The sequence below is a fragment of the Emydura macquarii genome, unplaced genomic scaffold, assembly GCF_026122565.2.
Source record: "Emydura macquarii macquarii isolate MOO-44397 ecotype Brisbane River unplaced genomic scaffold, CSIRO-AGI_Emac_v2 contig_306, whole genome shotgun sequence".
Taxonomy (NCBI): Eukaryota; Metazoa; Chordata; order Testudines; family Chelidae; genus Emydura; species Emydura macquarii.
Genome location: NW_027130443.1, coordinates 8242082 through 8269622, shown reverse-complemented (window position 1 = coordinate 8269622; position 27541 = coordinate 8242082). Strand labels below are relative to the sequence as shown.

At 59.9% G+C, this 27541-nt stretch overlaps 1 protein-coding gene across 1 annotated transcript; it reads left to right on the top strand.

Moving 5' to 3' along the window:
* SEMA6B (semaphorin 6B) lies at window positions 1–27497 on the top strand. Its single transcript, XM_067558387.1, has 16 exons — window positions 1–103; window positions 886–1015; window positions 4763–4823; window positions 5262–5324; window positions 8654–8755; window positions 10342–10432; window positions 10948–11067; window positions 11403–11491; window positions 12642–12859; window positions 14768–14899; window positions 15487–15636; window positions 18356–18550; window positions 20223–20363; window positions 21872–21949; window positions 23214–23272; window positions 23610–27497. Exons 1-16 carry the CDS (start codon window positions 1–3, stop codon window positions 24617–24619), a joined length of 2742 nt encoding a protein of 913 aa, XP_067414488.1. The 3' UTR covers window positions 24620–27497.
* Window positions 27498–27541: the final 44 nt, after the last annotated feature.

The following is a 27541-nucleotide window of genomic DNA, read 5'->3' as shown; positions in this document are numbered from 1 at the left end:
ATGAGGCCGCCCTGTGCGCTGCTCATCCTGCTGCTGCTGGAGGGGGCGGCCGACGCCGTATTCCCCGAAGAGCCCGGGCCCATTAGCGTGGCTCCTGAAGACTGTAAGTGGGGGACTCTGGAAGCGGGGGGCGGGCAGTGAGTGAGTGGGGGGGGCTGGAGGGGGGGCAGTCTGGTGCCAAACTGGTTTGGAGGGGCCCTCAGCCAACCCTGCGTAACTTTACAGCGGGGGGTCACGGGGCGGCGGTGTGGCCTTCGCTCACCACTTACACACACACACACACTCACACCCCGGTTTCACTTTGAACACTGCGCGCTGCGGGATGCTGACAGAGCCGGGGGTCAGCATCGAAGAGCAGGGAGCTGCTTTGGGGTGCCGGGGGAAGCTGCGTTGGGGGCCAAGGGGGGGGGGCTGCATGAGAGGGCAGGCAGGGTGCCTCAGGCTTTTGCACTGACGGGAGAGGGGCTGCGCTGGTCCTGTAGGTGTGAGGCGCTGGCACGCCAGGGGGGCAGTCCCGCGGGGCGGGGAGGGACCGCGTCAGCTGAGCAGGAGAGGGGCATTTCCTGCCGGGCATCTAAGTTGGCATGCAGCAGGGCAGATACATGGGCGTGCAAATGGGGGGTTGCCTTGCAGGTGGTTGGCAGAGCTGGGGGCGGGGGGAGGCTATTCCAAGCCAAAGACGGGGGATCGGCCGCGCTGGGGAAGGGCACCTCGCTCCTGGACCAGTCGATCCTGCCGAGCTGATGGGGGAGAGGACCCCTGGCTGAGCGGGGGCTGCTCAACTCAGGCCGCTTGTCGTCTAGGCCGGAGTGGGGCGTGGGGCGGAGCAGGGGCCCTGTTGAAGAGGGGACTAGCGGGAGCTGCTGTCTCTGTGTCCCCGGGCAGATGTGAAGCACTACTCGGTGTTTGTGGGCAGCGGGCTGAGCCGTTTCTCCGGCCCGGATGGCGGCGGGGCAGAACGGCTCAACATCCAGCGCATGCTGAAAGTCAACAGGACACTGTACATCGGAGACAGGTAATGCGCCCGCCTCTGGGTGGGGCGCCCCCTTGCCCGGGACCCCACGCCCCAGTGCACCCACTCCCCAAGATACAAGACACAGGAGATGTGTCCCGGGGGAAGGGGGGGGGGAAATCTTGCCCTGGTACCCAAGCTGCACCTGATCTGGATAAACCGAGATCTAGTCTCTGGGGCACTCGGTCACGGCAGGAGCACATGGAGATCTAGAACGCAGCCACAATCTGAGCAAGGGGCGTGAGCCTCAGCAACTGCAGAGCCAGCATGCAATGCTCAGCCTGGACCTGAGCAGGGGGTTTGAGATGCAGACCCAGCATGCAATGCTCTGCCTAGACGTGAGGAGGAGATGTGAGCTGTAGAAACTACAAGCCCCAGCATGCAGTGCTCATCTAGGTTTGAGTGGCTTTCTGCTCAGATTGAATGATGCATGCTGGGAACTGTAGTCGCTGTAGGTTGCGTCATGCGCCACTAAAGTAGACAGTCCTGGGACCCTGACTTGCATATTCCCAGCGCAGCCCTTGGCTGGCAGCGTTTGGGCATCACCTGCTGGCTGGTGCTGAGAAGGGAATGTTATCCAGGCACTTTGTTGTCTGGGGGCTTTGCGCCCGGCCTGCCAGCCTGGAAGCATTCGAACACAAATGAAAATAAATGCATATTTAACGTATTCATTCATTAGCCCAAATGTATCAGTTTTTGCCATCCCAGTTTAATTGAGAGGAATAAAAACAGATCTGGCCACTCTGCGCATAAATTACCCACTCACAGATCTGCTCCATGAATCATAATTTTGCCTCAGCACTTACATGCCGATAGCAGCACTTAGGCAGCGAACTTTTCACATCCACGGCTGGCACTTAACTGCACCGATTATGGGGAAAACTAGCCCCATAAATCAGCATAAAAAAACCAGACTGAGAAACAAATTGCCAGAGAGAGCGTACTGATATCCCCCGGAGCCGGGTCAGGCAAGGCTGGAGACACAGGGTTGCCAGGTGCTTGGGACGCTGTGGATGTACGGCCCAGGATTCATTCCCTCTATTTAGCCCCCCAGACCCTTCACTTCCTCCCCTTGGATCCCCGGTGGGCCAGTCTGTACAGCACCCTCATGCCACGGCCCAGCGGGGATATTAGTTGGCGGCTCCTTCATGGAACTGTGAGCACAGGCGTGTACCTGGCGCGGTTCACCCCCTCCCCTGACACCTGCCCCATCTGTGGCGAGAGGGAGACCGAGTGCGCCAGATTGCAGCCCCTCTTCCAGCTCCTCCAGAACCTCCTCCGGTCTCCCCGCACCTCCTGATTTATGCACGCCCCATCCGTGCCCCCACGAAGTCGCGAGACATCCTCGTCAACCTCCTCCTGGTGCTGGCCAACGGGGCCCTGCACCCTGCCAGGAGGAGGAAGTTGGATGGGGAGGTGCTCTGCGACTGTGGGGCCTTTTTCCGGCCCTCCCTCCAGTCACATCTCCGGGTGGAGTTCCCCTGGGCCGCGTCCACTGGCTCCCTGGACGCCTTCGAGGCGCAGTGGGCACTGTCCAGGGTTCTCTGCTCAGCGCCCCCTTTTGGATCACTGCTTCTGTCCCTGGGACCTCCACTTTCATCCTGGTTTTGCGTTTGTCGTCCCCCGGAATGATTTGATTACTGGGTCCGGGGGCTGGTCCCCTTAGGCTGGGGGGGACCTTTAGATGTGGGCAGGCAGAAGCCCTGGTGATCAGGGGGTGCTATGAAAACACCCCCACCACCCATCTCTCAGTGGCTGATATCACAGGTAGCCAGCTGTGACTGTAGCCCCCGGACACTGTCATATGTAGGTGGCCCAAGGTGTGTGCTAAGCCGTCTTAACGGGGAGGGGCCAGTCCCAGGTTGCATCGTGGCTGGAGATGTCAGGGAGACAAGAGCCTCCAGCCAGGGCTGTGATGACAGCAGGGACGTCCTGTCTTCCCAGGGGCTGGCGGTATGAGCACGCCGGGCTCTCGGGCAGCACAGAGCAGCATGTCCTCCCAGCCAGCAGACGCTGTGCTCGTCACCCTAACCTGTCCCCTGTCCTCCCCTGCAGCAGCAGGTCCTGGCAGCGTTAAGGGGCCGTGCCCTGATCTGCCACCCTGACTCCATCTCCTAGGAACCCCCTCCCCAGCGGGGGTGCACGACTCACCCCTGTTCTGTCCTTCGTCCGGCACCGGAGCGGGGGTGGGGGGGGGGGGGAGAGGCCGCTCGGTAGCAGCGGAGGAGCACAGAGGATGACGCAGCCTCCGCAGAGAAGGCATTTTGGGCCGCCAGCTCCACATCCCTGATGAGGCGGAGAGCCGAGTGACCTGGGGGCATCTCCTCCACGCCGCTCAGCTCCGGCGCGCAGGTCTCTGCCTCTAATGAGGACGCGGCTCTGCTCGTTTGCCAGAGCCCCGTGAGGCAGCAATTAGGGGGAAGTTTCCCAGAGGTTCATTAATGCACCATCACTTGTAAATGATGCAGGAGCCAGGCAGGTGGGGGCGGGAAGAGGGGGGCGGGAAACAGCTGTGGGGAGATGGGGAGGAGTGGAAGGGCCACAGGGACCCGCTGAGTGCTGGAAGGGGCTCCGTAACCCATCCCAGGCATGGAGGGAACCGGAGGGGAGCCCAGGAGAGGGGGCAGGATTGGGAGTGGGGCAAGGGGGCAGGGACCAGCAGAGGGGTGGGGGCATAACATCCAGTTGTGGAAGGAGCAGGGGAACTGCGGGGGGTGGGGGAGACAAGGCTGATGCCCCTGGGGGGGGGGGGTCACCAAGGAGACATTTCTTTAAAATAGCCCTGGGCTGTGATCCTTAGCTCCGGGGGGGACACTTGGGACACAGGGATCCCCTCTCCCTGCCCCACTAGGACCCCCCCATTTCCCTGGTGGAGACCCCCTCTCCCCATGGGGATCCCTCCTCCTTTCCCTGCAGAGGAGCCTGGCGCAGTTCACCCCCCTCCCCACCCACCGCTCAGAATAGGCCACCGGTTCTGTGCGGCGGGGGGGGACAACATTGTCAACATGACAGATGGGTGTAGCATCTCCCACGGGGAGGACAGATGCGTGTCAATCAGAGAGCCCTGGCAGGTGGGGTAGATGCTGGGGAACCTCAGGCAGGCGGCTTGTTCCCATGTCAGATGGGGACCATGCCCTCAACTTACCCGAGAGCCAGCCTGTCACACCCACCATGCCCGGCTCTTACACCCATGATGCCCGTGTGTGTGTGTGTGTGTGTGTGTGTGTGTGTGTGTGTGTGTGTGTGTCAGAGGGGGAGGTGTTTGGGGAGCGTTTTTGTTTTGGAGTTGGAATTGTTTAGGAGAGAGAGAGAGAGAGTGGGTGTGTGTGTTAGGACAATCCTAGAGATTGTCATGTGTTGGGAGGTGTTAGGACAATCCTAGAGGTTGTCGTGTGTTGCGAGGTGTAGGTGTGGTTATGTTTGAGAGGTGTGTTACGAGTGCCTGTCTGGTGACTCGTTTGTTGTTTGGTGTGTTATGAGTGTGTAGGTTCCTAGGGAAGGGTTGGGAATGAGTGGGGTGCATACTGGGGATATTTGTGAGGGTGCTGTGTGGTGATTCAGGGCCGTGTTATGAGTGTGGAGGTTCTTAGCACGGGGTTGGAGATGTTTTGGGGTGTGTGCTGGGGGATGTGTGATGGGCAGTGCGGTTTAGAGGGGTTGTGTGCGTGTGGGTTGTGCAGGGCTGTATATAAAGTTCAGCCCCATTATCTAGCTCTCTCTCAAGTGCCTGTCTCCCTTCTCTCCCATCAGGGATAACCTGTACCGGGTCAGCCTGGAGTCTGCCACTTCCAGTGACATGCGCTACCAGCGGGTACGTTCTGGGCGGCGCTGGAGGTCTCTCCCAGCCACGACTAACCTGCGAGGACAGCTCCCCGTGCCTCTGCCAGGAACCAGCCTCACTTATTCACAGGCTCAGAGCAAAGCCACTGCCTTCCAGGGGGAGCCTGAGAGCAGGATCCGGGCGCACAAGTCACGCAGTCCCGGCAGTTCCTAGCAATCAGAAGCCCTGGGCACACAGGGTGTAGGGTGCTTGGGCTGGTATCTTCCCTACATGCATAGAGATGCTCATGCAGCTTCCACTGTTGCTCCAAATTCAGGGAGCTTAGACCCAGCCAACTCCTCTCACTGATGGCTATGGCTGGATGGGGCTAACTCGGTGCCCAGCTGCAGCGGGAGCTACGGCTGCGGGAAATCTGGGCCTTTCGCACATCTGAGTTTGACTTTAGTCCCCTGTTCGTTTTATCCCCAGAAATTGACGTGGCGCTCGAACCCACATGACATCAGCATCTGCCGGATGAAGGGGAAGCACGAGGTAAGGGTGCAGCCTGCCCTGCTGCCTGGCCTGCGGGGGTTGGGGGAAGTGGTGTCTCCTCTGCACTTTGCCCACATTGCCTCAGCTCTCGGCCCCCCCACTCCTATCGACGCTAGGACTCCAGGATGCTTGCCATCCCTCCTGGCAACTCAAAACAGCGGCCCCACGCTGTGCACACTGGTGCCAGGATTCACACTCCCAGCTTGGGAATCCACCAAGATCTACAGCCCACCTCTCTCCTTTAACTCTCTGGACAGCTCCTCCCAGTGCTTTCCCGCTAGCTGTGGGGTGGTCGGCGTGGGCCCCACCATGAGCCATGTGTGTCATACTCTCCGCCTTTTAACTCCCTGCAAACATTTGTGTCAAATGTGATTTATTAGATGCTTGTATAATTGGCTTTGTAATTAATTATTTCTGGTCTGTTGATCAGAACAGACACATCTCATAATCTGTGAGAAATCCAATTTCCAGATTCTATTAATGCCTCTTCAGGCTGAAAAAGGCAGAGTGCCAGGCTCCCCGGAGAGAGGAGACCCAGTGCCCCACTGGATCAGAACCCAGGACAGCAGGAGCTCTGGCTCACGATTACAGCCGGGAAGTGGAATAAATCAGGGTTAGCTGAATGGGGCGCTGTCTCATTAAAACCCCAGGGCCAGACTCTGAATTCACTTACACAAGTCTGACTTGAGAGAGGGCCTGTTTACATGCAAAGAATTACTCCAGATCGACAGCCGTGTAAGGGGCGGGAGAATCTGGCCCACATCATACTCCTAGAAAATCGGAGGGAGGTCACTGTTTTCAGACTTGGCGGGTCTGAGAGTGGGATTTTCAAGGGAACGTCCTGGAGTTTGGCACCCAGTCCCTATGAATTCCCATGGCATTTGGGTTCCCAGTTCCCCTGGCTCACAGCCTCAAATCCATACCTAGACACCTCAGTAAAAGTGGTCTCAATGTCAGTGTTCTGGGGCACCTGCAGCACCCACGCACTGAAACTGGTGGCTGATCCACACCAGCCTGCTTTCCCTCTCCTCTTCCTACACTGTGTTCTCATTCAATGCCCCCATTCCCAGTCCCTCCATCACCCTTTCCCCCACTCAACCCAATGGACGCCTGGGAGAATCCAGCCCCGGTTGGTAGATGACAATGGAGGGGCCCCCTGCGGGCCGGGGAATGACACCGAGATGCATCCCCAACCCCTCGGGTCCAAACCGTGGGTGCAGGATGCTTGTGCCGGATAGATATAGTGCTGGGATGTCCAAGGGCGCCGAGCAGAGTCAGGATCCTCGTTCTCATTGAAATTCAAAGGGAGTCGAGTGCCTAGATCCCTCAGTTCTGTTTAAAATCCCATCTCAAGGGCTTAGCCCCAGGCAGCCAGGCGTGGATATTTTGACCATCCCAGGGGAGGTTTTCAAAAGGCACGAATGGGAGCTAAGCACCCATCTCCACTGGACTTTCAGTGAGGATTGGGCACTTAACCTTCCCCGTCTGTCTGTGATAAGCTTCCTTGTTTTCTTTATCCACATGACAAATATCTCCTGAGCTCAGAGAGCAGCAGAGCAGGGTTTGGACAGGCAAGTGGGCTCCTGGGAGAAGGAAAACAACAGGCGTGTCAGTTTCAGGGCTCTTCCTAGTCAGTTTCATTTTCAGCAGGCCAGCCCTGGTTACAGGCTGCGGGGTGGGGGGAGAAATTTTACTTTTTTCTTTTTTTTAACAGTTGCCACTTCTTTTAATCAAACATTTCTGTTGATCCGAAGCTTTTTAAAATTGTTGAGCCTGACTTAGGCGCTAGTGAGGGTTTAAAGGACTGTTGCCTTCCGTATTCACCACCCCAACCCTGTCACCGGGGCCAGTTTTTATTCCTTATAAAGGTGGGAACACTCCTCAGCGGTGACCTTGAACAGTTCCTGAGCGTGACGCGTGCACCCGGCCGGCACCCCTGCCTCTCCCACACCTCCGAGCGCTGCAGAAGCATTTTCAGATGTTTCCATCCACCCCAGCCCTCACTCATGTCTTGTCTTTCTGCCCAGGCAGCTTCATAGGTTTTCGGCCTCTCTTTGTTTCCCAATCAAAGCACATGAATGTTTGTTTCCATGGTTTCCTAGCAGGCCTGGAAAAATGGTTCTTTAAGGTGCTTGGTTGGATTTCCCCCCCCCTCCCTTCCCCCCCATGCACACTTTTGAAGGCCTCCTTCCTGGAGGTTTGGCTCTGGAGGGCCAGCTATAGGGTGTGCAGATGGCCAATCACCCCTACACTTGCAGCCCTTCTGTTTGTGTCCACCCTGCCGTCTGGAGTGGCACCTAGAGCCAGCTGGCTCAGCCCTGCCAGCCGGAGGAACTCATCTGTATCCAGCCACCGATGCGGCCACCTCTGTGCAAGGTTAAAAGGGACGCTGTCAGGTTAAAAATCAAAATCGCTCCCTCACCTGGGCAGCCAACGACATCGGAGCTGATTCAGGCTGGAAGGATTTTTAACACCTCTTTGTTGCCTCCGTCCGTGCATATTGTTCCCTTTTTGCATTTCCCTACAGTTGGACAATGAAACTAAACGAAGCCTTTAATAAGCCTGATGTGTGGGTTCCCATGCAATAGCCCAGTGCTGCAGTGTTCCCCTTGCCAGCCCTCCAGGGAGTTTTAAAATAGAAACAGAAAATTGTTTTCATCTAGATTTGAAAACAAAAGCAACAGGGAAACATTTCTAGCTAGATAACTATATAGATAAAGAGGTTTGCTTAGAGATAGGAGGATTTTATAGATAGTGGGCATGAAATTGGATAGATGGGGATGCAAGTGGATGGATGGACAGATAAAGAGATGGATAGATAGAGGTGCATGGGTAACTAGCTACGTAGGAATCCATGGGAGTGATGGAGGGGGATGCACAGGGTGGATGAATGGATGGATAAATGGGTGGCTAGGTAGATAGGATGCCTGGATACAGGGATGCATGGTGACTGAGCTGAATTTCTTTACCATACCCATGTGTGGAGCGAAGGTCCCTGACCATGTCTCTTTGAAGGTTTCTCTTTCCCTGACGTACTGAGATGGCTACGTGGTGTGGTCCTCACCCCACGGCGCAGTGCAGGGCTCCCCACAAGTCAGGGTGGCCGAACCAGCCCACAGTCTGGCCATCGGGGTGGATCAAGCCAAATTCAGCTACCAGGCAGCACCCCACGGATGTGGGTGCTCAGAGCGGGAATGGGCTCGTCATCTCAGGCAGGATCAGAGCAACTCGCCCTATGCAGCGTCGTCACAGCACACTTCAGCGCACGGAGAAGGGCTGCTCTTGCCGTCACTGCAGCTGACAACCCCCCTCCCGCCTTTCCTCCCCAGGCAGAGTGCCGGAACTTTGTCAAGGTGCTGCTGGTGAGAAATGAGAGCACGCTCTTTGTGTGTGGGACCAACGCCTTCAACCCCGCCTGCGCCAACTACAGCGTGAGTCAGCCCCGCCCCGCACAGCTGGGGACGGGGAGCGCGTTCTACCACCGGGACGGGGCACCTGGGTGTGTCTCGGGGGTAGTGGTGGGGAGAACCTCTCGGGACGTGGCATCTGCCAGTGTTTGGCACGCATACGCGTGCGCGCGGAGTGTGTCCCATGTGGGTAGCGAGGGTATGTATCTGGCACGGGCCCATGTGTTTAACATGTAACAGAGCGTGTGTGTAGCGTGTTCCTCTGGGTGGAGTGTGTATGCAGTGTGTGCCCATGTATGCATCGTATGGACGTGTGACATGTATTGTGTGCGTGGCTGTTCCTATGTGCGGTGTCTCACGTGTAGCGTGCGCCCGTGTGTGGAGTGTGTCTCACATACGTGGCATGGGTCCCTGTAGCCTATGTGGGACTCTGTGGCACGTGGTTGCTGTAAGTGTGCAGGTGTCTTTCCCCAGCTCCCCTGCCCTGCCCCGGCACTCTCCCCTCTGGGCACTGCCCACCCTGTTCCTCCGACGGCTGCTTTCCTTAGGCCGCTCACAGCATCGGGAGCAAGGCAGCTGGGCCAGGCAGAGAGCTGAGCACGGGAGGGAGAAAGGGGGGTAGTCTGCACCCAGTGCGTCACCCTGGCCCTGGAGAGCAAGGGGCCGTTCGCACTTGGGGCATGCTCGTAGGATGAAGCCCAACTGGGGAGAGGGTGTCTATGGCCAACATGAGGCAGCGGGTGCAGCCAGGGGCACAGCGCCTTGGGGACATTCCCCGTCAGGCCCGGATCTCTGCATGGGTCAGCTCCGAGCCGTTGCCGAGCAGCCCCCTGCGGACGGACAGACAGAATGCAGGGCTGATCAGTGCCAGCTCTGCCAAGGGCCTGGCCCGGGGCGCATGAGTCCAGGCTACCAAGAGCCCAGGAGGGAGCAGGGAAGCAGGGAGCAAGGCGAAGAGCCGGAGTGTATAAAATATCGATGGTAGCAGATTCCATTGGCCTGCGCTGCTGCCTTCCCCCAGCACAGCAGAGCCGGACAAGAGGGGCCAGGGAGGGGCAGAGAGGAGCAGCACATGCCAGGGAGAAGCCAAGGAAGCATCCGTAGTGAGAGTCCTAAGTGGGTGGCATCCAGCTCAGGCGTGGATCTGACGGCACCGGGCAGGAAGGGGAAGGGAGGGGGCTGGAGAACCTCCTGAATCCAAAAGGGGATGGGGGTGCAGGCTGTGTGGGAGCCAGCGTTCTCCCGCCTTGGGCTCAGGAGAGATGGGTTCTATTTCCGGCTCTGCTACTGACCTGTGAGGTGACCTTGGGCAAGTCATTTCGCCTCGCTGTGCCTCAGTTTCCCCTCCCTTGCCCATTTAGAGTGTAAGTTCTTTGAGGCCGGGACGGCGGGCGTGCACAGCCTGCGGCATGGCGGCACTCCCATGGCAGTCGGTCGGAGCTGCAGGCACTCAGCCCCCCCTACTGTCCAGTCACTTACTGAGGCACCTGGCTGTGGGTTTAGGTGCCTTGCTTGAGGTCTCCTGAGTGTGCTGCTAACAGGCAGGAACAGGGAGTCTGGGAGCTACCAGGTCTCGGTGTGAACTTACCGCCTGTCTCCCTCTCGTGCAGATGGACACGCTGGAGCCCATTGGAGACAACATCAGCGGCATGGCCCGGTGCCCCTACGATCCCAAACATGCCAACGTCGCCCTCTTCACGGGTCAGTAACACCCCGCCTTGCTCCGTGCCCTCGGGTGCTGGGCCTGGGTGTCTCCTCTTGAACTCGGTGCTGAGCTCCCTGCACTGAGCTTGCCTGGCCTGGGGGACAACCCGCAAAATTCGGGGCTTCATTTTCTTTCTTTCTTTGGTGCATTTGTTCCTTCGCTTTACCCGTCTTTCTTTTTTCATTTTGTCTGTCTATTCCAGTAAATACCCATTTATCTCTGTCCAGCTCTCTGTCTTGCAGCGTGGTTGTAGCCATGTTGGTCCCAGGATATGAGAGAGACAAGGTGGGTGAGGTCATATCTTTATTGCACCAACGTCTGTTCGTGAAAGAGACAAGCTTTTAAGCTACCCAGAGCTCTTCTTTAGCTCAGTGCAGGTCAGAACCTTCTCTTGCACCAACAGAAGTTGGTCCAATAAAAGATATTACGTCACCTTCCTTTTCTTTCTATCTATCTATCTATCCCCATACATATCTATCTATCTATCTCATTCAATGTCTCTCATTGGCAGGTGGGATGCTGTTCACAGCCACAGTGACGGACTTCCTGGCGATCGACACAGTGATCTACCGGAGCCTGGGGGACAGCCCGACTCTGCGCACCGTCAAGCACGACTCCAAGTGGTTCAAAGGTGGTTTCCCTTCCCTGCAGATGCCCAGTGGGGGGGGGAGAGGGAGAACATTCTCTGCTGGGGACCACGCTGGATCCTGAGGTGGGAGCTGGGCTGAGTTATCTGCTACCGTAGAAAGCTGCTCGTCTTGGAGGGTCCCATGGCAGCTCACCCTAGACCCCTCGTTGAAAGGAGCTGCAGATGAGGGTGCTCCTGGGCAGCTCACACAAGGCCCTGTTCCAGGGCGAGGGCGCCCCAAGAGGGGACAAGCCCTGCTTCCCTCCATCTCGGAAGCAGCCCCTCCCGCTTCCTGGGGGTAGGCCCTGACCCCCTTGTGTTTGCCCTTCTCCCACCAGAGCCTTACTTTGTCCACGCTGTGGAGTGGAAGAGCCACGTCTATTTCTTCTTCCGGGAGATTGCCATGGAGTTTAACTACCTGGAGAAGGTAAGGCGCCCCCCCCTTCCCCTCCCTGCTGCACGGCCCAGCCCCAGCCAGCGCTCCCAGGACCGCCCGGCTGGCTTCTGCCCTGCTCACTCATTTCCCGTGGGGTTGGCTGGGGTGGAGAGTGGAGCTCCCAGGCCTTCGGGGGCACACGGAGCATTGCTGGATGCTTCTGACCAGTCAGTACGGATTTACAGGGCAATCAGCGCCCTGGGTGAATTGCCGTCGTTTCAAAGCAGCACGCAGAGGGCCCAGCCGAGATCAGGGCTCCCCCGTGCCAGGCGCTGCACAGACACACAGGGAGAGACGCTCCCTGCCCCAAAGCACAGCCAGTGTAAGCAGACAAGCGGGGGAAGGGGGGGGAGAGGCACAGAGAGGGGACGGGACTTGCCCGCGGTCACCGGCGCAGCAGGGACTAGATCCCAAGTCTCCTAAGCCCCGGTCCAGTGCCCCTGCTGTCTCCCCAGTGGTGACTCAGTGCTTGTCTGCGGAGGCAGGGCAGAGGAGAGGCGTTAGCCATGGGGCTGTTCCAGACCGGGGGGGGGGGGGGGTACTGTTGTGAAGCACAGCCAGGTAGAGAATGTCCGGGGGGGGGGCCCTCATGCCTGTGAGTGAGGCCCCCGAGTATGGGGGGACCTGGCCAGGGCACTGATCTCCAGGGAAGCTGTGGACCCCGAGCCGGGAGCGAAAGGGGGCGAGCGTCACTCCGGCTTCCTGTTTGCAGGCCACACCGGAGGCCCAGCTCCCCCGTGTGCCTGGCAGCTCTGCGGATCCTGGCCTCTGGCATCCGTGATCCTCTGGGGAAAGGAAAGTGCCCTCCCCGTGCCGGGCCGTACAGACTGGCCTGGGACCTGGGGTGGGTCAGGCAGAAGATCCACCCACAGGAGAGTCTTCAGGCCGGGCTGTAGACAAGGGGGGACAGAGACCCACTGCATGGGAGATAACCACCGTGTGCTCCACCCTACTCCCCTCAAGGCCGTGACCCAGGCGTGAGAAGGCCATCGAGTAGCCAGGGAGTGGTGGACATAGCAGCTCTGGGGTGGGCGAGCCAGGTTGGAAGTCAGCGCCTTGGCTAGGCTGGCCCGGTCTGGCAGGGCGGCCGGTGTGGGTGCCTCCCCCGTGATGCCCCTGTCCGCGCTCCTCCCGGCTGCAGGTGGTGGTGTCCCGGGTGGCCCGGGTGTGTAAGAACGACGTGGGCGGCTCGCAGCGCGTGCTGGAGAAGCAGTGGACATCCTTTCTCAAGGCCCGGCTGAACTGCTCCGTGCCGGGGGACTCGCACTTCTACTTCAACGTCATCCAGTCGGTGACGGACATCCTGGACCTGGACGGGCGGCCCGTGGTGCTGGCGGTCTTCTCCACGCCTTCCAACAGGTGGGCCCCGCTCAGCCCCAGAGAAAGGGCAAGAAGGGAGGGTCCGTCAGCACCGTGTCCGGCTGGAGGTCTCTCCCACTGATCGTTTCTACCCCCCAGCTGATGTCAGGCAACACTCCCACAGGCTTGTGGGTCTCAGTCTTGGGCCGCTGGCTCCCACGGCGCTTCCGCAGAGAACCCCAGCGTCCCGACCAAGCCCAGCGCAGATCAGTCCCTCCTTCCTTCTTCAGATCCCCTTGCAACCTCTGCACGTGCACACACACGTGCATGTGTGCACGCCCACGTGTGCACACGCACTCACACACACACCCCCTGCACGAGGTGTAGAGACCTCCCCAGCTCCCGCCGCCACTCGGTAGGTGCCAGCCGCTGCCGAGGAAAGGCCAGGGGTCCCCCGAGGTGTGAGGATGCTGGTGTGTGGGTCTGACACAGCCTTGTGGGACTGGGAGCCATTAGCTGCTGTGCAGACAGAACCCGGCCCAGGCTCCAGACTGGATCCCAGACAGTGTTATTCACACACCCTAGGGCACCCCACCCTTTCCCAGTCTGTAGGGCTCCGGGCAAACAGCACCTACCCTTACCCAGGGCCTAGGATTCAAGGCGTAATCTTCTGCAGGTTGCGGAGCCGTACGCAGTAATATCCTTCATCTCTATTTATTAACAATTACCAAAACAGACACACACGCTAAACCTACAACGCTCCCCCCCACACCACTCCCAGTAAGACAGACAAACTTCGCCTGGTGGCCAGTCAGGATCAGGTTGTCCTGGGCTCCTCCAGCTTCTACACGGTGTGATTGGGAGGGTGCAGAGATCTGGAAGCTCTGGTCCTGGGCTGGGTCCTGGAGTTAGTTAGGTTCGAGAGAACTCCCTTTTGGACCCCCGTTTATTAAACTTGAGTCCTGCGTAGCTACACCTTAACCAATCATTTTAAACTAAAGTACCACCGAACCTAGCCCATTACGAAACAATCCTTTAACCGATCATATTCCATCACCTTCGCTGATTTAAAGCTTGCAAAATTAGTTATGCAACAGACAGCAACGATCAAGGAATCAGACAGAAACCACCCAAGTAGACAATGAAGAAGTAGGGACCATAAAGGCGAAACAATAGACATGTAGATTTTACAATCACAGCTGTTGATCAGGGATTCCTGGCCAGACAGATGGGCGCAAACGAAGTTTTCTTTAAACATCTTAAGATCTGTTTCTTTATCTGGCGAGGGTGGGTACCATTAGGACGGGCGCCTTCTTAACAGCCCGGTATTACGTTGCTTGATGCAATTTAGATGGAATGTGAAGATGTGACTCTTTGCATCTTAGCTCTGGCGGCTGCTGTCTCTGCTAAGGGTGGCTGCAGCAGCTGCTTAGCCAAAGAACAAGGCCTCCGACCTTACAACAGAACCCGGCCCAGGGTCCAAACCAATCTCCATCAAGACAAATCCCAATCAGAGCTCAGCCTAAACTGGATCTCGAACAGAACCTGGCTCAGATCCCTAAACAGATCTCAAGCAGAACCAGACTCAGAACCCAAACCAAATCTGAATGGAATGAAGCCCAGATCCCAAACCAGATCCCAAGCAGAGCCCAACCCCAAACGGAGCTGGGCCTGGACACCAAACCAGATCCCAAGCAGTGCTCGATCCCAAACAGAGGCATCAGCCTCGAGTCAAACCAGAACTCAGCCCTGGCTCCAGAAGAGAACCCATCCAGGACACCAAAAAAAATTCACTAGGTTCATCAAAGTCCTTGGTGAGCTGCTCAGCCCAGGCCCACAACGTCCGGTGTGACCTTCGCATGGTGGGGGAAGAGAGTCTGAGTGGGTGCTGAGTCCAGCTTCATCCCTGGCTGGGTGCTGGGAGGTCGGGGCGGCAACGTGGCTCACACGGCCTTTGTGTTTCCACAGCATCCCCGGCTCGGCCGTCTGCGCCTTCGACATGGCACAGGTGGCGTCTGTCTTTGAGGGGCGCTTCCGGGAGCAGAAATCCCCCGAGTCCATCTGGACGCCCGTGCCAGAGGAGATGGTGCCGAAGCCGCGGTGAGCAGACGGCACACGCCCTGGGGGACCCCGCGGCGGGCCGGCTGCCACGGGCTTTGGGTGGGCTGGACCAGGGGCCACAGCCACAGCAGATAGCGCGAACCTGGAGCCAAATGGCAAAGCATGGCCAGTTATCTATCTACCCTCCCCCAACTCTGGGCCCTGTGGGTCCCTCAGCTGGGTCCTGGGGGTCCTTCCACTCCCCCACCCTGGTCCCCGGGTCCTGGGGTGTAAATTCCTCCCCCCCCCACCAATCCCTGTGTCCTGAGGTGTCACCTTTCCCCACCCAAGCCGTGGGTCCTGGGTCACCATCCCCTGCCCCACCTCGGGCCCTGTGTTTTAGAGAATCACCCAGACAGTCAGACAGAGGGTTCGGGACCCACCCCTGCCCCCCTGCCCTGGGGTTAGTAGGGCAACAATGGGAATGGTCCGTTCATGATCCGTGGGTCAGCCCCCTGCCCCGGCTTCCTGAGCCCACCCCCCATAGTAGAGCTGGCGGCTGCATCCTCCGGGTGGGGCCAAGGTCTGCGGGCGGGAGGTGGGGTGAGCCACGCCTGCTCAGCCTTTACCTCCCCCTCTGCCCCCAGGCCCGGAGGCTGCGCAGCGCCCGGCATGCGCTATAACTCCTCCAGCTCCTTCCCGGACGAGATCCTCAACTTCGTGAAGACGCACCCCCTGATGGACGAGTCGGTGCCCTCCTTGGGCCACGCCCCGTGGATCATCCGCACCATGACTCGGTGAGACACCCGCCCACTAGGCGCCGCTTCCCCCTTGCTGGCACCCACGGGGCCCAGGCCATGGCTGGACCAGCCGCCACGCAGCTCAGGGCACCGCCCAGCTGCCCACGCTGGGGTGGAGGGAGAGATCAGCGTGAGCGCAGCCAGCGTGTGAAGATGCCAGCTCTTCCTACGTAGCCACTAAGGAGCAGCTGCAGCACACGCCTCGAGCCACTGCCACCGGGAGGCCTGGCCTGGCAGCTCCCAGCCAGCTGACCAGCAGCCGTCTCTACGAACAGGCCAGGCTGGCTGCGTTTCAGGCAGGGCTCACTGGATTCCCCCTGCATTCCCGGCTAAGCAGCCTGGGTCTGATTTCCCAGAGAGGGAGTTCAGTGATGCGAAGGGTGTGTGTGTTTGTGAGTGTGTGTGTGTGCGCGTGTGCTCACTTACGTGTGTACACGAATACTTGTGTGTGTGTGTGCACGTTCACTTGGGAGTGGGTTTATGCATGTGTACGTGTACCCTGGTGAGTGTAGGTGGACACGTGTGCGTCCACGTTCACCTGTGAGTGTGTCTACACTTGCGTGTGTACGTGTATGCGGACTTGAGTGTACGTACACACACGTACTTGTGAGTGGGTGTGCATGTTTGTGTGCACGTGAGTGTGTGGACACGTGCATGCATATACTACTTGTGTGCGCCCCTGTGCACGTGTCTACAAGCACACTCGTGTGTGTATGCATGCTCTTGTGAGTGTGTGTACTGGTGTGTAAATGCATTTGTGAGCGGGTGGGGTGTGTTACATGTGTGTGTGTGTGTGCGCACATGCCTGTGCGAGGACTGAGAGCACCAAGAGGGTTGATAAATCTTCGAAACTTTGCAGCCGAGATTGCCTCATTCTAATTAAATCGGCCTTAATTGCTGTTTTATGTGGAATTAATCAAGCGTCACTCCCTGGCTCTCCAGCCAGAAGCTCCCGACCAGAGGCTCTGGGGGCTTGTGTTGACGGGCAGATGTATCACTCGCTGGGCGGCGGGGCGTGGTGGGGAGGCCCAGGGAGGCGGCGGCGGGGAGCTTGCGCTGCACGCGTGGAGTTGCATGCGGGGAAGACAGGGACGGGGACGTGTGCACGGGCAGGGGGCGTACGGTCGCCAGCCGGGCCCTGATGGCGCACGAGGGGCCGGGGAGCGCTGCGCTTCCGAGTCCTCGCCCCATGGGCCCCGCTCTGCGAAAATGCAAAACAGCCGGAGTTAATTGGTGCTGATAATTACAGCTTTAATGAGACAACAGAAAACTTTTATGCTAATTGACCCTTTTATGGGGGGAAAGGGAGGGACAAGGAGCCTTTTGTTTATCTGCAGCTTTCTCTAGAGGTTACGATGCCAACCAAAATCTTCCCCTCTCCTCTGCCTGGCCTTACCACAGCCTCCCGGAGCCTGTCTCGGGGGTTGGTCTGTCTGTCTGTGTGTGGAACTGCGTGTATGTACATTGCATAGCAAGGAAACCACTGAAGTGTTGTCGGAGTGTCTGTGCCTGCATGTAATGTGTGAGTGTATAAATGTGTGGGAGCAGGAATGTAATGATGTGTGTGGGTGTGTAAACCTTCTTGGGCCGTTGTTTCTTCACAGTCAGGGTCAGCCCTCTGTTCTGAGATTGTACAGCACCTAGCGCAGTGGGGTCCTGGTCCATGACTTGTGCTCCATGGGGGCTGGATGTGTATAAATGTGCAGGCATGTGTGTGAGCTGTGTGGCAGGGGAGTAGAAACGTGTGCATTGTGTGTGCATGTGCACGTGTGGCTATCCTGTGCTGTTTTTGTGTGGTGTGTGTGTGTCGGTCGGTGCATATGTGTACGTGCACATACCTTTGTGTATACATATGCACGTGTGTCTCTCTGCCCATGTATGTGCATATGTGTGTGTGTGTGTGTGTGTGTGTGTATATAATTCCTGGGGATAGCGGCTGTACGGTAGGAGCCTACGAGGGAAGTCCCATCTGTTGAGAGCCCTAAGCAGATCTCTGCTGCTGTGACAGGGGGTCAAGTGCTATGGGGCTTCCCCTCCGCACACAGGCTGCAGGGCCGGTTGTGTAACGCCCTGAGCGGTTGCTGCCCACAGCGCAGGGTGCAGTCCACGAGCTGCATCGGGGGGTGTCACTCTTCTGGGAGCCCTGCTGTCTCCACATAGCCCAGCAGCATTCCCAGCACCCACCGTCCCTCCCAAAACCTGGAGCCTTCACTCCCTTGGGGATCCCGCGGTATTCCTGGCACCTGGGCATCCCTTCTTGTGTTTGGGACACATTCTGCTTGGGATCCGGTCTGGAATCTGAGCCGGGGTCTGATGGGGAGCTGGGTTGGATTGTGATGAGGAGCTGGGTTGGATTGTGATGAGGAGCTGGGTTGGATTCTGATGGAGAGCTGGGTTGGGTTCTGCTGGGGATCCGGATGGGTTCTGATGGGAATTCAGGTGGGGATCTGGGTTGGGTTCTGGTGGGGACGTAGGTTTCCCATACACACCATCAGCAGGGCAGTAAGTGGTAACTTAGCACTTCTTTTCTAGCTACAAAGGGCCCGATCCACGTTCGGTGTGTTAACGCTGGGACACTATCCCCTCTACCTTTCCTCCTGTCTTACTCCTCCACACCTGCTGACATCACCTCTTCTCTGGGGCTTCTCCTGAATCTCATGAACAGTAACAAGCGACCCCGCTTTCTCCCCCACCCCCCGTCTGTCCCGTTCTGCAGGTATCAGCTACGTAAAATCGTGGTGGACAGGGCAGCAGGGCCCTGGGGCAATTGCACTGTGGTCTTCCTGGGCTCCAACGCTGGCACCGTCCTCAAGTTCCTGATTAAGCCCAACATCAGTGGCAGCCCCTCGGCCATCAGTGCTGGGAGCCAGAGCCTGCTGCTGGAGGAGTTCGAGACCTACCACCCTGGGAGGTAGGCGCCGCTATGCCTGGGTGCGGCCGGCACGCTCACAGCAGTGGCGCCCATGGGCTCCTGCCCGCGTCTTTAAGCAGGGTGGGAATGAAGTTAAACGTGAGGGAGGGGCTTGGGGGAACGTGCAGTGAGAGGTGGGGACCCAGAGATGCCCGTCAGGGAACAGGAAATACCGTGGCGATGGGCATGGTGTAAGCACCTGGCTGGCTGGATCGGAGTCGCTGGGGTACTTTTGGGGGCTAACGAAAGTGTCTGGGGCGAATCACTGCTGCTTTCACACAGCAGGAGGGAGCCTTGTCTGAGCCCACCCAGGGAAATTCTCCCCGGCTACCCGATGTGACATGCCCCAGCTGCTACTCTTGTGACACACGCGTGCCCAGTCCCTTGTCTTCTGGACACCCGCAGCGCACACGGCTCTGCTGCCTCTGTGGGCACAGTGCAACCAATGGAACTGGTTTCATCTCCATTCCGCGCCCTCCTTAGCCAGAGGCATGTAGACGTGTCTGTAGCAAACCCAAACTGAAGTTTATTCCCCGGAGCTTGAGACTGAGATTCAAATAACAGCAAGTAAACGGGTTTGGTTACATAAGGGTTACAGGTAAAAGAAAAACACAAAACCCAATCCATCGCCCGTACTTATTAACAAGTCGCTTTCCTGTCTAACAAGGTATTTCTCACCCAGATGGTGAGTCCCTGCAGCGCTTGTCCAGTCCAGAAAGCTGGGATTCACCCAGAGATACTGGGTGTCTCCTCCAAAATGGATAAAATCTCAGGTCCTCTCCTCTTCTCCTGTACAGTTACAGAACATTGTCTCTTACCCCGGCGGTCCCCTGTTCCGAGACTTTACTGGGGATACCCAAGTCTGTAAATCCTCAGGCCTGCAGCTGGTCCAGACAGTAAACTCAGTAAACTATTGACTGAATCAGCCCTGAGACCCACCTCGCTTCTGGTGACAAGTTTCACCCCCACAGTTTTGAAAGCTAATCTTCTCCAGGTCACAGCTCTCTGAAACGATTTCCTCCACACACATCTCGCATTAGCCAGGATGAGCAGCTGGTTCTTAGCTTTCGGCAGAGACCCCGCACACCCCACTTTGGTGACAGAGTGAGCAGATGGTCCAGCACGGGTACTAGACCTGCCCAGGCATGTCTATGTCACGGGCTGCCATGTAATTCTCAGGCACTGGCAGAGAAGTTGGATTCCGTTAGGGTGTCAGATCTTTGGTGGCTTTTGGTGCTGTGAGTTCATGTTCTGTGTCCGCACCACACAGTCCTGCCCCTCCACATCCACCCAATGCAGGGTGGGATCCGTCCCCGGGTCCCAGGCCTCCCTGACAGCGACGCGCAGCAAATCCCTCCCCACGTTCCATCACTGGACCCACCATCTCCTGCAGCAAAAAAGGCCCTCTGTTTCCTTGCTTTCTATTCGCTGACGGGCGCGGGGGATGCCCAAGGCTTGGCACTTTCCCTGAGGTTGCGGGAGGAGCGTGGGGCTTCGGCTCTGTTCTCCGCCTGTTGGGAAGGATGCAAAAGGTCCCCCGGCCCATGCCCCCCTTGGGACCAGACCCAGCAGCACACTGGCCGCTCCCCGCAGTGGCAACCCAGAGTCAGGACGTGCGGGCTCTACTCTGGGACGCGGGACAGGCTGAGATTTCCCTCGGGTCTCCCTGCAGGTGCGGCCAAGACAACGAGGATGAAAGGAGGCTCTTGGGCATGGAGCTGGACAAAGCCACAGGGTCCTTGCTGCTGGCCTTCCCCCCGTGTGTGGTGAGGGTGCCCACTGCCCGATGCCAGCAGCACTCGGGCTGCATGAAGTGAGTTTCTCGTTCTCAGCAGCCTCCCCCACCAGCGGGCTCAAGCAGTTTTTGCCACCACAGCCTGCCTGCCGGCTGGGGTTGTGGGTGGGTGAGTGGGGCTTGGGGTTGAGGGTGGGGTTTCTGTAGAGCACCCTTCCCCCCACCACCCAAACACCCCTTCTCCCTGGTTTGGCACAGAAACCCCTGAGAAGTTTGCGATCTGGTTGGGGGTTTAGACTGCTGTGCTTTTCTCTTTGGGGTGGGGGCATGGACGTAACCTCGGGAGCAGGAGGGGTTCGAACCCACCCTCCCGCAACGTGGGATCACCTTGGCTCTGCCCCATAGCCTTTCCCCCGTCTCTGGCCTCCGCTGTCCCACGACTGTGCTTCCGGGGAGCGGGAGGTGCATTCCCCTTGAAGGAGCCAAGCAGCTCTGCTTAGGGCCATTCGTCACGTGGCGGGGCCTGATGGCAGGCGTCCGTGTCCTCACCCGCCACATTTCCCGGCTTCATTAATGGAGCCCAAGATGCAATTATTCAGAACGTCTCGGCTTAATGCCTGCCCCCGTGGGGAACCTCCGGGCAAATTGAAGCTCTGGCTGCTGGGAAGGAAGGAAGCCGAGGGCAGCATGTGATTTTTCCAGGACAACCACCACTGAGGGATCAGCAAAATGTGGAGGGGGGTGAGGGAGTATTGCTCCCCTCCTCCCCCCAGAGCCTTTGTCCGCCAGCTCCTGGGATCTGCTGCATGGGGTGGGCGAAAGGGGGTTTCCAGGGGTATCCTGTGCCCCTTCTCTGCCATCAGATTCAGCCCTGGCTACGGCCAGCGGCGCACCTGAGCAGATGTGCTCTCCATCCTCTGACCCCTGGAGCTGGGCGTCGCCGGAGAGCTGAATGAAGCAGGGGATCCTGTGTTCAAACTAGCGCGTGACCAGGTCACTAAAGCCTGGATCACAATGCAGGCGCACTGGGCCGGCGGATTAAGGTGGCCCAGGCATTAATGCTGCCACTTCCCACCTTGCGAGTGCTTGGCTTTGTAACCCGAATGTAGCTTTTGATAGGCAGTGATTTGTGTACGGTTGCGTCTAGGCCCCTCACCAGAGATCAGGGCCAGGGGCAGCGAGAGACCCTCTCTGCTCCTACGGGCTCACAGAGGAAACAGGCAACGCCAAAGTTGGGAGGGAAACAGAGGAAGTGACTTGCCCCAGGTCCCAGGAGTCCTGAGTGCGTGGCCCGTTTAAACGCCCGCCCCTCTTCATTCATTAGTAATCTAGTCCATGCTGCTTCCATGCCCTCTTGCGAGCCGCCCTGGAGGCAGCGTTCTCATCAAGATCCACCAAGAGCCGATTTCTTGGTGGGTGGCTTCGCTGGCTGCAGGGACTCTACACCAGGGATACACTTGAACCAGCATGTTTGAGATTCCCCCGCCCAGGAAACTGTCCCAGCCCGACTGAGGACCAGGTGTCTGCAGACCACTGGGCCGGGACGTGGATTTCTCTAACCAGCCCCCTTTCCTGCCGGCTTTTAGGAACTGCATCGGGAGCCGGGACCCCTACTGCGGCTGGACCCCTGAGGGCTCCTGCGTCTTCCTGGAACCCAGTACCAGGTAACGCTGACCAGCGACGACCCCTCCGGGGGTGGGGGTGAGGAGCAGCCTTGATGGGAATTGGCTGCTGCGGGTGGTGCTGGAGACCTGTGCGGATCCATGGCGCTGGGCAGCCCAGGCTGTGGGATGAGCCTCCCCCCACTGCCCTGCTACTCGGGTGGGGCTACCTCCCTGGGTGCTTTCCCTGGCCCTGTCAGTCTTTGGCCTCTGAGCCAGCCAGGCAGGGGCACCAGCACCGATTGTGGAGGTGGGGGTTTGTGCTGCAATCCCGCTGAGAACCAGCAAACTCATCTCACACCCAAGAGCCACCCGACGGTAATGGGCACATGGTCCCCGCCAGGCAGGGAGGGAATTCTGTGCCCAGGTGAGAGGTTGGACCTGGAGTTCTGCTGCCGAAAGGACGCTGGGGTCTTCCTCCTCCTCTTCCTCATGCAGCGTCTCAGCCCTTTTCCTTCTGGAGACCCCATGTTCCAGTATGCCCCTTCCTAGGAGTCCAGAGATAAAGGGGAGATGCTCAGAGGCCAGCAGCATACTGGGGAGTAGCCCCCTCCCGGGGGGATTCACGGACATAGGGGTGGACCAAGCCCCAGATTACAGAGAGGGAAAGGATTTGCCAGTGGGGCTGTTGAGGCCCGGAGCACTGATGGGGGACCATCCACTGAGCCATCTCCCACCCGCTCTGTCCCCTGGAAGCGCAGGGGGCGCTGAGTCTTTTGCTCCATCCCATCTTCTGTTGCTGCGTTCTGGAGGGCGCCTCCCCGGCCTGAACCAAGGGGGGGGGGGGGGGTGTCCTTTCCATCTGGAGTCCCGGGGGCTGTTTGGAGGGGGGCTGGAGGATGGAATTGCCTCCTCTGCAGGAATCGGGCCAGGACACAGGGGAGCGGGAACACCCCGGGATCTGGACTGACCAGACTCAGATCCACCTGTCAGCTGAAATGGGGCCCCCGGCGCCCCCAGCACCACCGACTGCAGGGGCGAGTAACCCCGACTCGAGCACGTCCCCCTGCAGCACAGCACCCCTGAGTATTGCCCTGGGGTCTGCACTGACTGCAGGGGGAAAGTGCCCCCTCCCCAGCCCCCGGTTTGGTTCCAGGTGCAGGAAGCGTGCAGCCAGCAACGAGCTGGTCTGGCCGCTGGCCCCTGTCAGCCTGGCATTTCCCCCTGGGCAGCAGAGTCACATTCAGGCCCCGGGGCAGCACCGCAGCCCCCTGGCCCCGTTTCCTCCCTCTGACTGATACCTTCCCTCCTCCTGGCCATCCCGCAGGGCTGTGTTCGAACAGGACGTCGCCGGAGGCAGCACCTCGCACCTCGGGGACTGTGAGGGTAAGCGTCCCCTGGGCTTGCTGGCGGGGGGGAGAGGAGGGAGCTGCCATGCGGAAGCCTGCACGGTTGGCACCCCGGCCGGCGCAGGTGAGGGGCTGCTGCGGGGAACTCACGGTGTAGGACGATCGGCTGGCGTGGGCCGGGTGCTGCGGCGGGGAAGCTCACGCTGCCACAGCTCCGGCGTGAGCCGTGCTGCGTCCCGCGGCCTCTCTGAGCATTGCTGGAAGGACAGGACGCAGTGCAAACCTGCTGGGCAGCCTGGGTCCCCCGTGCCCAGCATTGAGCTGCAGGCTCTGCCCTGCTCCCCGTGCGCTCACCCACTCCTCTTCCACCCTAGGACTGGTGACCGAGAGCTTCGTGGAGGAGCCAGACGGGCTGGTCTCCGTGAACCTGCTGGTGATCTCCTCCGTGGCTGCCTTCGTCATCGGGGCGGTGATCTCCGGCTTCAGCGTGTGCTGGTTCATCGGGCACCGGGACCGCAAGGAGCTGGCGCGCCGCAAGGACAAAGAGAACATCCTGGCGCACAGCGAGTCGGTGGTGAGCGTCAGCCGGCTGGGCGAGCGCCGCTCCCGCGGGGGCCAGCCCGAGAACCTGCTGGCCCCGCTGATGCAGAACGGCTGGCCGAAGGGGCTCATCAAAGTCAGCCAGCACGACCTGGACTCGGGGGTGCTGCCCACCCCCGAGCAGACCCCCCTGCAGCAGAAGCGCTGCCCCAGCAGCCTCAAGAACTGCAACTGGGAGCAGAGCCACAATCTCATCAACTCCTCCGTCCGCGAGCCACCCTGCGCCGGCTCCTCCATCATCCTGCTGCACTCCAGCCACGCCCAGGTGCCCCACCACATCCGGGCCGGGCGCGTCATCCCCATCTCCTGCCACTCCATGCTAATGGACCAAGAGATGGAGGACGAGGCGAGCGACTCCTCCATGGATATGCACTACTTGCCGGTGAGCGGGGGACGGGAGCACAGCGAGGGGCCCCGGCCCCAGCAACCGCTGCCCTCCCACCGGCCCGGCGTGGGCAGGAGCTCCTGCGGGGAGTTCCCTGCCACGCCGCACGACAGCCCGGACCGGCGCCGGGTGGTGTCCGCGCCGAGCGGGGAGGCCGGGGACTACGCCGACGGCAGCCGCTGGAACCCCGACAAGCTGAACTTCAACAGCAACAACACGGCCAGCCAGGCGGCCGCCCACCTCAAGAGGAACCACACGTTCAACAGCGGAGAGAACCCGGGGGTGTACAGCCGGCACGCCGGGCCCCCGCGGACCCCCACGCTGGGCAGCCAGCACACCCTCACAGACCTCAGCCACCTCCTCAAGTACGGCATCGAGCGGACTCCCTCTGTCAAATAGGAGCCGGCCGGGGAGGGGGTGTGGTTTGGTTTTATAGCCTCCTCTTGGAGGCGGGGTTTCAGTGGAGGGGGCGGAGCATAGGGAGCCTCGCTCCCATCCAGGGAGACACGCCCGAGAGCCGCGCATCTCCAGCAAATGACTGTAGGGGATGCCGGAGAGGAGCTGGTTGTGGGGCGGGGGAGGAGGAGGACCAGGGGTCTCTGCGTTTGCTCTGCCAGCTGGTGCTTCCTCAGTGGACTCTTCTCCCCCACCCTGCCCCACTCGCTCCCTCTTTTCTGTGGGGCCCAGTCAGGATTGGGGCCCCTCCAGGGAGAGAGGCGAGCAGGATTTCATCATCCCCATAGATACTAACAAAGCAGCGCGAGGGGGTGGAAGGCAGCTGGCTGGAAAAGGCCCCCGGGAACCTGGGGCTCCCCCCCACCTCACCCAGCTCCTCACCGCCTCGGTTTTGTACTGTAAATGGTGGGGGTGGGAGGTTTTGTAATGAATGGGTGACTCGATCCTTGACGACCCCCCCTAGCGCCCCCAGGGCAGAGCAGCTTCCCCAGGATATCAGAGTTCCCTTCTTTCCTTTTGGGGGGGCCAGAGTTCTCCCCTGTTGTTCCTCCCCCCTTCCCCCCGCCCGGCACATCTGATGCTGCCAGGTCCCTCCCAGTGCCCAAAGTCCCCCTCTGCCTCCTGCTGGGAGGACACAGAGTCTGGCCTCACCGGGCAAGGCCCCCCTCTGCCAATCCCAGGACAGGCGTGCTTGCGATCTCCAGCGAATGAGGCCTGGTGGCTTGCCCGCCGGCTGGGCTAGTGCCGGGATCTGGCCTGGTGTCGGTGGCCACTCGGCTGGCGGGCCGGGGGGGGGTGTTCCCTTTCCGCCTGGCTGAGAGCCGGCCTGTCCTGGCTCCCCGATGGCCCGTCCAGCTGCCTCGCTTCAGACAGACCAGCACTTTAACCAGCACCCCGGGGAAGCCCTGCCGGGCAGACCCCAACGGGCAGCGTTGGGCTACTGTGGCAGAGCGCTGCCTGGAGGGCTGCACTCCCCATAGCCCCCCCTGCGCGGCATTTTCCTGATACTGCCCCCCCAGCCCGTTCTCCCCCCAGCCCATCTGAACTGACTGGGTAAACGATTTCCCGCAGCCGCACGATGCCACCGGCGCCTGCCTCTCCTTGCCGCAGTCACTCACACCCCCGTGCCAGCCGGGGGCAGAACGTTACCCAGTGCCAGCGGGAGCCCGGTCTTCTGGTGGCGGTGACTGAGCGAGGGGCAGTGGGGCAGGAGATTGGAGGCCTGGAGCAGAGGGGCAAATGTAGCCTTAGGGATTCCAGAGCCCCCAGGGGGTTCGGGAGCGGGGGCGTATGCTGCTGGAACACTAGGAAGCACAATCTTTTTGTCGTTGTTTTCACCCATTGGGGGGTTGGTTTTCTACCCATGGCGAGGCGGGGCAGGGGCCCGGGAGGCAGCGGGGGCTGCTGCGTGTGTTGCGTGCTCTGGTTTGGCGCCGAGTCTGTGAATGTGGCCAGGATCGGATCTTGGCCGGTTTGTATTTTTCGGTTTATTTGGTGGGGGGGAGGATGGAGAGGGGGGGCCCTTCTTCTTCGTTCCTTTCCTCCTCTGTCACAAATCGCACAATCCCTCCGGCTTGGAGGCATCTCTTGGGCCAGGGGTCGGGAGCGTCTCTGGGGCCCAGCTCCGCCCACCCACAGCCAGGGAGGAGGGGCTCTCTGGGAAGTCTGGTTTCCCCCCCCCCCCGCAGCCCCCCCAAGCACAGATTGGAGCCTGAGTGTGTGGCGATTGCAAGGGGGGAGGGGAGCACGCGAGACCACGGGCATGTGTTGGCGTGGCTGTATGCATGCCTGGCGCTGCCCCTTGCTGGAAGGCGGCCCGCCTCTCCAGGCCTGCGCTGTGAACTGCAGGGGCGCATCCAGCTCTCAGCCTCCCCAGAGGTGTTGGCGGGAGGCTCAGAGCTCGGGGCTCGGGACCAGCTCTCGTCTACACTCACTCCCCGTGGTGGCTGAGCCAGTGGAGAAGATTGCGGGCGATGGGACTGGCTCAGACAGTCTCAGCTGCTTCTGCCAGCCTCGTGGGGGGTGCAGAGTCCACGGGGCTGGGGGGGGGGGGAGGGATTTGCCCACTCCCCAGATACCTTGCACCCGGAGAGCTGACAAGGATGGCTTCCCCTGCGCCATTTCGGCAGCTCTGAGGCTGCACAAGCACAAAAGCCACCGAAGGAGGCTGGGCTGGGGGTGGGAGCAGGGGTCTTGTCCTCTCCGGGCCGGTTAGCCAGAGCGCTGGGCCCAGGGGCAGAGCCTGCTGCTTTCTTCTGTCCTCTGCCCACGGGGGCAGGCTCAGAGCCCCATGAAGAGGCGCTGCCTGGAAGCCTGACCCACCCACCCCCCAACAGCTCCGAGGCCAGCCTGGACCTCTGCCCACCCTGGTGAAGGGAAAGGAGCAGCAGCATGGGGCAGGGCAAGATAGGACACCGGGGGGTGAGCTGCCCTTTGGTGCTGGACAGGAAGGGGAAGCCTGGGGGAAGCAGAGCGTTGAACCCCTTCATTGCAGCTGGAACATCCATGTGTCCTCCCCCCCCCCCCGAGCACAGGGCAGCCCGGGCACGGCGTTGCTGGGAGTGGCGGGAGGCTGGAAGCAGCTGTTCCCGCTCCCGAGAGCTGGCCCGCAGCCTGCTCCCCTTGGCCTTCTCCACCAGGGCTGGCAAAGCCCGGCTCTTGCCTGGCACCGCCTTGGGGCCAGATCCCCAGGGGAATGGGAGCTGCCAATCCAGCCGCTTCCTTCAGGTGCCGAAAGGGGAAGCTGAGCTCATGCCACAATCTGGCCAGCAGGGACCGCAGGCCAACGGGCAGGACACATGCCACGCGCATGCTGCAGCCCCAGAGGCCTGGCATACAGCAGGCACGGCCCCCGGCTGTAGCAGA

Coding starts and splice junctions, on each gene's coding strand:
- SEMA6B (XM_067558387.1), top strand. CDS start 1: ATGAGGCCGCCCTGTGCGCTGCTCATCCTGCTGCTGCTGGAGGGGGCG. Junction 8,756..10,341: donor CCGCCTGCGCCAACTACAGC/GTGAGTCAGCCC, acceptor CCTCTCGTGCAG/ATGGACACGCTGGAGCCCAT. Junction 21,950..23,213: donor TTCCTGGAACCCAGTACCAG/GTAACGCTGACC, acceptor GCCATCCCGCAG/GGCTGTGTTCGAACAGGACG.